General features: G+C 57.8%; 1 protein-coding gene across 3 annotated transcripts; it reads right to left on the bottom strand.

The window, feature by feature from the left end:
- Positions 1 to 687: 687 nt before the first annotated feature.
- PPP1R1A (protein phosphatase 1 regulatory inhibitor subunit 1A) lies at positions 688 to 8,550 on the bottom strand. Of its 3 annotated transcripts, none has more exons than XM_045873267.3 (7): positions 8,290 to 8,543; positions 4,530 to 4,590; positions 3,508 to 3,545; positions 3,098 to 3,227; positions 2,345 to 2,500; positions 1,335 to 1,441; positions 688 to 819 (listed from the first exon to the last, which is right to left on the bottom strand). In XM_045873267.3, the coding sequence occupies exons 1-7, from the start codon at positions 8,371 to 8,373 to the stop codon at positions 814 to 816; spliced, it is 582 nt and encodes a 193-aa protein (XP_045729223.1). In that variant the 5' UTR covers positions 8,374 to 8,543; the 3' UTR covers positions 688 to 813. The 3 variants fall into 3 exon arrangements, with proteins under 3 accessions (XP_045729223.1, XP_045729224.1, XP_045729225.1); XM_045873268.3 differs by having other exon boundaries at positions 3,098 to 3,161; positions 8,290 to 8,536; XM_045873269.3 differs by lacking the exon at positions 2,345 to 2,500 and having other exon boundaries at positions 8,290 to 8,550.
- Positions 8,551 to 8,766: the final 216 nt, after the last annotated feature.

Here is an 8,766-nt window from a genome sequence, read left to right as displayed (position 1 = left end):
GGAAGCTTCTTTACCTGTGCTGGGTTTTTGTCTTTTGCCCTGGCCCCTCTGAGTCTCAGGCCAGGGAGAGAGCTGATCTTTCTGGCTCCCAGCCAGGGCCTCTTTGTTAATAGCCACTGTGTTCTCAACCTATCTTTGCTACTGGGTTGGAATAGGGGCGGTGGTCTCATAGCTGGAGGAGGGACCATATCCTGAAGCCTGGGACTCACTGAGGCTTGGAGGACAAGGAGGCATCCACACAGCATCCCCTCTTCCCCTTGGGCCAAGGGCCAGGGTGCAGTTCCCCGCCCCCCGCTTGTCCAGCAGGCGGCGGCCACAGGACAGGCACAGCTGGACGGGCCTTAGGACTCCCAAGTCTCACCCGGCTGCAGGGCAGGCCTGCCGTGTGCTGGTATCTTTTCCTCAATTAAGAGAAGAGAACCCAGGCCTTTCCTTCCTTCTTGGTGCCCTGGAAGTTAGTCCTTACACACCTGTCTGACCCCCATCTTTCTTGCCACAGCAGGTAGGGGCAGGGTTGGGGGAGAGAACTCTCCCCGCCCCCAACCCCCTTCTTAAGGCTCCAGCCCAGCTTCCCAATTTCCTCCTTTCCAGACCAGCTGGGCAGAAGGACAGGGGGCTGCTGAGAGGGCAGGACAAGAAGGGAGGGAGAAAGGATTCTCCAAACCAGGAAAGAAGGAAAATACCGAGGACCTAACACCAAATTTATCACTTTTTAAAAACAAGAGATTTTCCCTAAAAGTGAAGAATAAGAAACAGATCCAGTGTCCATGCATTCCCAACTGCAGTCTCCATTCCAGGATACCTCCTTCACTCTCAGACCTGTTGTGGGGGAGGGGCAGAAAGAGAGGGCGAGTGAGAGACCAGAGGGCCCCCTGTCCCACCCTTGCTGCTCTGCCCGTTGTCAAGTGTCTAACCTCTGATGTCCCACACCAGTCCCCCCATGTGTCCCACCCACGCAGGGAGGGGGAACTGTAAGACCAAAGCCCGCGAGGCTATCTCATCAATGCCTCCGCTCCAGGCAGGACATGAGGATCTCCCTTCGGGTTCCAAACACCTTTTCTCAGAAAGCCGATGGCCGACTGCCGTCACCCATTCCAGGAGCCAGAAACCCTAGTACTGAGCCCAACCCCAGTCCTTCGTCCTGTGGCTTCATCCCATTTCTCTTTGTCCGTGGATACATAATACCCCCAAATCTTCTTGCCTGAGACGACAGCTTTTCAGTGACTGAAGCTGGTCCTTTGTTCCCCCTTTCCCTGATTCCAGATCTTAGTCCTTGCCCGTATCCACACGGCCTGCTCTCCTGGAGACCGGGCCACCCAGCCCTGGGCTCTTACCAAGTTGGCTCCCTGGGAATCCAGTGGTGGTATATGGGTTGTGGGCTCCTCTGTGCTGGGTTTCTCACTGCCCCTCTCCTGAGCCTTAGGGATGGGTTCTGCAGGCTCTAAGGAGGGAAAGTGGGCGGTGGGAGGAAAAGGCAGTATTCATGAAGGCTGGCAGAGGTTGCTGCTCTTCTTACCCCATCTGATGCTCCAGTGACCCCAGAGACAGCCCAAGTACCAGGCTGGGGGCAATCGGGCAGGACCAGTGGTGTCTTCTCTAATCACAACTATGACTACAGGGTCATTATTATTATTTTTTTTTAATTTGCAATCAGAAATTAGAAAAAAAAAAAACCTTCAAAGGAGAGTGAAAAAAAGTTTGGGTACAATTTGGCTAAACCTGACCTCGTATGGGACTATCTGTAGTCTTTATTTATCCCATTTAGTGGGACCATTCAGTTCACTGCAGAAATATTAATGTGTTTGATTACAGGGCGCTCTGCTGGGGTGTTACGTAATATGCAATGTGTGTACCATGTCACCTTCATGTAGTTGGAAGAACTCTGGATTCTGGAATCCACGTGGGATCAGGGACTGAGGGCAGGTGGTAACAGCACTTCCCATTTATTGCCTGCTTTGTATGTGTCAGCTGCTGGGCTAAGAACTGGTCTCATTTTACTTTCACAAACAACCCAAGGCCAGAGGCATCATCGTTATCATTTTACAGACTGAGGTTAAGGAAGTTGCTGGAGGCCTCTGGGCTGCTAAAGTGACAGAGCCAGGATTCTAGCCTGTGAGTGCTGTTCCCATTACAGTGGGCTCGCACCTTCCAGCAGGGAGCTCTGCGGCTCGAGCTGGGAGGGGCTGTGGTCATTCAGCAAGGAAAGGGGCGCACAGGCAAATACGTGCAGTACATATAAATACATCCATATTCTTAAGACAGTTTCTGGCTATGATTAGACCCCTCCCCATGATGGGTAAGGTCTGCCTCCTCCTGGGCCAGTCCCTCCCCAGCCTGAACGTACTTTGTGCTTTCCCAGATGTGCCCAGCCTTAACTCCGCTTCTGTGTCTGTGATCCCAGGTGGGCAGGGCTCCTGGGCCCCTGTGCTCTCAGCGGCTCCCTCAGGTTCCTCTCCCTGCTGCTGTTGCCCCAGGTGATGTTCAACCATCATCTGGAGCTCTGGGGGCACAGAGAAAGAGAGGGACATGACTGATCAGAGTCTCCTCTGTGGACTCTCCAATTCCACAGCCCCACTGAAGGGCCGTCGGACATTGCCGGCCTGACTTTTCCATCCTCTAAGATCTGAACTGGGCGGTGTGTGTGTGTGTGTGTGTGTGTGTGTGTATCTGCTGGGCAACAGGGAGGTCCTAAAGCTACACAATAAAACCTATTTCCTTCAAAAGTAAGGGAGGGGAGGGGCAGGGCCTTCAGGAACCAAAGATCTTCCTGACTTGCTGGGATACTCCATCTCCCGTGGGGGCAAGAGGAAAGACTCCATTTAGATTCAAGAAATACTCGAGTACCTTCTGTGTGGTGAGCACTCCATATTCTAGTTAGCTGCCATAGTGAGGGGGTACTCAGGGCTCAGTAGGTGAGGCAGGTTCCCCCAGGCCTCCCAGCTAGTCAGAGGCAGCCCAGACTGTCTAGCAACAATCCGACTATAATAAAGGCAGCTTTAAGGACTTCCCAAGGATTCCCTCCAAAGGGGTCATTAGGTCCACTGCTCCGCCTCAGGCACAAGGGGAAGGAAGGGACGGGAAGGGGGGTCTTCCTAACCTTTCATCGTGGGTGTGGTCCTCGTCACCTTCTTCCGTTGCCGTGGAGACATGGCCAACGTGGACTGTGAAGGACACAGAGCACAGGTGGGGGGCCAGCCCTTCTCCCCCGCCTTCTGAGCCTTGCCATGCTTTTGGATTGGAGACTGGGGGTCAGTTGTGGGCTTCAGAAAGTGGGGGGCGAAATTTCCTGCTTCCCAGCCGCTCCCCTCCCCCACACAATGGTGAGCAAGGAGACTGGGCTTGGGGGATACGGTGTGTGTGTATGTGTGTGTCCGCTCCTGCTCCTTTGAGGGGATGCAGAGGAGAGGGAGTCAAAAGGCCCTTCAGATTGGGTGGGGGGCTGAGGAAGAATCCCCTGAGGAGTCATTGGGTTCTCTGGGCTTTGCTGAGTGAGAGGGACCAGCTCACCTTGAGAAGCGGGTTGGGGATCCGGTCTTCATCTATCTCTGAGGAGAACAGGGAAAGGAGAAAGTGAAGAGGACTGAAAACTCAGGGGTCCCTAGAGCTGACTTCCCAAGGGGAGGAGCCTCGGCGATCACCTCTTTTCTGATCTGCCCCTAGGAAGATGGCCCTGATGGCTGCCCCAGGCCGGCTCCCTTCAGGCTCCCTCCTGCCCTGCTTTCTTCCCCGCACGGAGTCCTGTCCTTGACTCTGTGGTCAATCTCTGTCTACATCTCTGCCTCAGACCTGGAGGTTCCTGAAGAAGGATCTGTGGTCCTTTGGCTCTTTTCCTCCCTCTCCTCCCAACCACTGCCCCTGCCCCAGGTCCAGAACTGAACCCTGCATGGGAGGGAATCCTGGATAAAGAACAGCAAGTTTATCCCGTGCAGGGACGTACAATCCTTTTTGGTAGTTGGGTGCAGGCCGGAGGCTCAGGCATCCTGAACTCCAGGCTGGCTTATGAGCATGACCACCTCTCTGCCCCTGTCCTGGCAAGCTCCCCCATACTCTGGGAGACCTGGTTCTCTCCCCAGGCCTCGTTGGGCATGCGGGTGATCGGAATACCAGCTGCTTCCTGAGCAGCGTCTGACCTTCGCCTTCCCCTCTGGGGGCTGGGAAGAGGGCTGATGGAGGCGGTCCCTCCCCCTCACAGCTGTCACTGCCTCTGGGGGTGGGGGCCGCAGCATCTCAGTTGCTGGAGAAACCTGGAAGGCTGTTGCCATAGCAACCGGCACTCAGTTGACCACCCCAATTCCTGGGGGGCTTAGGAGCCAGGTGCTCTCCCTCCCCTGCCCCAGCCCAGCTCCATCTTGCCAAAGCGAAGGAAATCCTCCTGCGACTGCAGCCACCGCTTTCCCGACCCCAGGGCTGAGGAGCTAGCTCTCTCTGACTCCTCTGATCGGCCCTCTAGCCGGCGCCCGCCTTCTCTCACTGGACCCGGCTGTCCTCAGCAGCCCCCACGCCCTTCAGCGACCCATCCCTGGGGTTACCTGGGGAGGACTGGTCGCTGGTCAGCACGAGGGTGGCAGGCGTGGGGCGGCGCCTCCGGATCTGAGGGAAGAGGTCAAGTGCACGTGGAAGCATCGAAGCCCCACCCAATCCCACTCAGCAACATAATCCCCGCTTACTATCCCTCAAAAAATGCCCCATTACACGGAACCTACCATCCCAAGATGGACATTCCTGGGCCCACCCCTCCCCCTTGGGGACCCAAAAGACCCCCCACCCCCCTTTCTGTTTCTGCATCTCCCTAGTGCTCCGTCTCAGCAGCTCTATCTGCTCTCATGCATGGATCTCCGGCTTGCTGTCCTTCTCTCCATCCTGACCAATGGTCAGAAATAACCCGAGAGGGCCAAGGCTTTTCCCTCAGTGGTCCAGCCCACTCCCCCCAAAACAGACATTAACCTTTGGTGTGCCGGCATCGGTGGAGAGCACCCCTCAGTCCCCACCCAGCCTGGGTGGACGGCTCAGGGAAGGTAGGGCTGAAGGTGCATTTCTCTGGCCCACGAGCTGGCTTTATTCCCCAAAGTCCTCCCTATCCTGGGACATACTACCTTTCTAATTTGTCAGGAAATGCGGTCTGGGGAAATCCTCGTCATGGTAAATAAAATACTAGCAGGAGTCTAGTCAGGGCCTAAAGTTACTGAAAAGTCTTACCCTGGACTCCAGGGTCCCAGCCTAAGAAATTAACATATAAAAGCTGACGTCCGCTGGGCGGTTGCTGTTCTTTTGTCCACGCTGCCAATAAAGTTGATTGCTGCTGAAGTCAGTCCAAGGACTCCTGGGACGTGTGGTTTTTTTCCCCTTTCTCTGGAGGGTTTAGAGGCTTGGAAGTGAGGGGACCCGTGGGGCTGGAGTCCCTGCAGCTCCCTCCAGGGCAGAAGAGAGGAGGGAAGGCTAAAGGGGCTGGGAAAGGGGCTAAAATTATCCAGGGCTGAGAGTAGTAGGGTGAGGACCCTGAAGGATCAAATTCCTCTCTTTTCTGTGTCCCATTATTTAGTATCACCACCCTTGGGGGTGGGGTAAGACTCCTGCCCTTCTCTATGCCCAGAAAGTGGGTATCAGCCCTAGCAAGAGGCACAGTGTTAGCCTGAGAGGGGGATTCTCCCTAAAGAAATGGGATGCGTACAACGGGGGTTACGCTGGGGTAGGTCATTGTTTTCTCTGGAGATGCCAGCGACATCTGTTTGGGGTGACATTTCAAGGTCCCTGGCAGTAGCAGTCCTGTGTGTGTGTGTGTGTGTGTGTGCACACGTGCGCATACACATCGGCACTACACAAACATTAGTTGTGAGTCGGTCTGGCCGTTCCTGATGCAGAGGTGCTGGGCACCAGCAGGCGGGCACATTGGCATCACATCTGCGGGGTGAGGGCCATCCCTTCCCTAGGGGAGGACTCCCTTTTCTTTCTTTCCTGCTGTGGGTGGAGGGGGCATGCTGGCTGTGGAGGAGTCAGGGAGACAGGGAGAGGGTGGGGGTGTTAGTGGAAGTTGGGATCCTGAGAAGGGACCACAAGCACGTCAGAAAGGGCCTTTGAGAGCGCAGCAGGGCTCTGCGATGTTGGACAGGTCCCTTAGCCCATTTCTTTGCCTTGGACAAGATTTCTAGGCACTCAGAGTCTTTGAGAATTTTGATATCCTATAGCAGAAGGGAGTCAGGTCAGCCTTCCTAAAGCACCTCCCAGGCACCTGAACTACTGGGAAATGAACAGGTCATCTCTCTTCTTTCTCTTGCACCTATCTCAAATTCTAGTGCTCAAGGGCACCTGGTGCCTTTGCCTCTGATTTGGGGCCAAACCAGTCATGCCAAAGACCTGGTAGTTGTGGGCACCCCTCCATCCCCTGCCATTCTATGCTCCATAACTCATAGCTTCTAACCCCCTTTGCTCTTCCATGTCCGTCTGGATTAGGAGCTCCTGCCACGCCTGGAGCTTTTTGATTGGGTAACACACTTGGGCAACACAGCAAGAGGGGCCGAGGTTAGACTGCAGGTAGAATTTCAGGTCTAGTGGACACCAATTTTGGAATATTAGAGAAAAGCAGGCAGAAGTCCCAGCTCTTTTTTCACTCTGGCTCCTTACCACTGTCTGCTCCTCCTCTGTTTCCTGACCCCTGAACCAGCTGGCCTACCCCCTCCTCCTCCCAACACACACCGACACCTGCCTTCTCGAACACCAAACAGATGCAGGTGTCAGGCAGTGAGACCTGTCTATGCCGGTGGGAGGCAGTCCTTCTTGTCACTTCACCCCTAACCGCCCCCCAGCCCATACTCATGGGGCCTTTTTTCTGAGTCTGAGGTTATCTTAGCCAGTCCCCTGCCTCCGGGCATAACAGCCTTGCCCCTGACTCTGGGGGAACACTCCCCAAGATCGGGCTCTCCACCCTCCTCATCCTCACCAGGCCTGAGGTCTCCCCACAGTCCCTCCTACTGTCACCCCTTCGAGGTCTGGAGAGGCGGCTCCCCCCAGGCCAGGGAGAGGGGGCAGGGGCAGGTTCCTCACCCCTGCCCACACTTTGGGAAGCTGAAGTTACAGGGAGAGTGTGTGTCCCGACCCTTCCCTTCACACCCTGACCTTATTCCACCAAAGCAAGACAGAGGACATCTCTCTCCAGCCCATCCCAAGAGGTCACAGAGTTTTTTTCAGGTGGGGAGGCCCAGCCAGAGCCCTGGGAGCCGGTTGCGGGGAATGGAGAACTGACCTTGTGGCCAGTGGATATTCCTTAGGAACAGGGATGTCCAGGGAAATGGACAGAGAACACAGAAAGAGGTGGAACAATGAGCAAATGAGCAAATATTTGGTAAATGGGCGGTAGTAGTGACCACGGGTGGTCACCCTCTCCACACACATGCTCACTCTCCCTGAGACACACACTTGCTCACACACTCTCATCCACTGCCACCTCTGCCAGGCGGCTCCGAGCTAAAAATAGATCAGGCCCTGGGCTGGGCCAGGGCCTTGGACTCCCACCCACTGAGCCAAGGCCAGCACAGGGCTGCTCCCTTGCACAGGGGGTCCCTTGCACCCAGCCCCCAGAAAGCCCCTGCCTCTGGCTTCCCGGTACCATTCTCTCCATGCCACCCCACTCCCTGCTCCAAAGGGCAGGAGTTGGGACTAGGGACCCACGTGTCCAGACATGCAGAAGAGGGGAACCTCGGCCTCTGGACCCGACCACCCCTCTCCCCAAAGCCCCAGCCCTTTCGGTTTTCCCCAGCTCCTTCTTCTTCTCACTCTCTGGGGTCAGACAAGGTAGCCTTCAGTTAGGGGAGGACCAGGGAGGCGATTTCTCTTCTTTCAACTCCTTTCGACAGCACCAGGGTCCCTCCATTACCTACCTTCTCGCCCCCAACCCCACCCCCGCCCCGAACCCCTCCCGCAAGGCTGCCGTACCCTTGGGCGCCCCCACCGAGCTCAGAAACTCTGCGTGGGGAGGGGGGTTGAGTGGGTGGGGGATGCAAGCCTGGGGAAGGCGGGTAGGGGTCGTGTCCTCAGGCAGGCCCCCGCCCCCAGGCCTGGAGGCAGAGAGCGACCCTCCGCGGGGGACAGGCTTCGAGTGGAGGCGCTCGCCCTCGCACAGACGGGGATGTGGCTCCAGCGGTGGGGGAGGGGAGAGAAGACCCCCAGACCGAGCGCGGTCGCCCTCACAGGGGCGCCCTGCGAAGGGCGGACGAAGCGGGTTTCTCAGCTCCCACAGCCCAGGGGTCCGTCGTCCGTCGCTGGGCGAGTCCCCTGCCACCCCGCCCTGCTCCGCACCTGCTCCGCCGCCTCGGGGTCAAGGTGCGGCTCCAGCAGCGGGACCGTGAACTGGATCTTCCGCGGGCTGTTGTCTTGCTCCATGGTTGGGGCGGCGGCCGCTGGGCCGGCGCTGCGGCGGGCGGGCGGGCGGCGGGACTCGGGGCTGGGGCGGGCGCGCTCCCTCTCCGCTCCGCTCGGGCCCCGGCCCCAGCCCGGCGCGCTCAGCTCCCGGCTCCCGGCCCCGCGCTCCCGGCTCCCGGCCCCCGGCCCCGGGGACTCTGCGGCCGCCGATTGGCTCCGCACCCGCCCCTCCCGGCCCCCTCCCCCTCCCCCAGCCCGGAACCTTAACCCCGTCGTGGCTGCGCCGCGGGCTGCGGGAGACCCCGCCGACGGGCGAGCCGGGTGTGGCCGGGTCCGGGTGGTGGTCGGCGGCCCCGGCCCGCATCCAGGTGTCCTCAGAGTTCCGGGCAGGGAGTGGGGGGGTGGGAGCGGGAC

Source organism: Mirounga angustirostris, unplaced genomic scaffold (genome assembly GCF_029215605.1).
Source record: "Mirounga angustirostris isolate CCGP_5_RB_7025 unplaced genomic scaffold, mMirAng1.0.hap1 SCAF_5, whole genome shotgun sequence".
NCBI classification, from domain to species: Eukaryota; Metazoa; Chordata; class Mammalia; order Carnivora; family Phocidae; genus Mirounga; species Mirounga angustirostris.
Note: the sequence above shows the minus strand (reverse complement) of the source record. Positions and strands in the feature narration are given on the sequence as shown.

Coding starts and splice junctions, on each gene's coding strand:
- PPP1R1A (XM_045873267.3), bottom strand. CDS start 8,373: ATGGAGCAAGACAACAGCCCGCGGAAGATCCAGTTCACGGTCCCGCTG. Junction 3,546..4,529: donor CAGCGACCAGTCCTCCCCAG/GTAACCCCAGGG, acceptor TGTTCTCCTCAG/AGATAGATGAAGACCGGATC. Junction 2,501..3,097: donor GACCACACCCACGATGAAAG/GTTAGGAAGACC, acceptor CTGTGCCCCCAG/AGCTCCAGATGATGGTTGAA.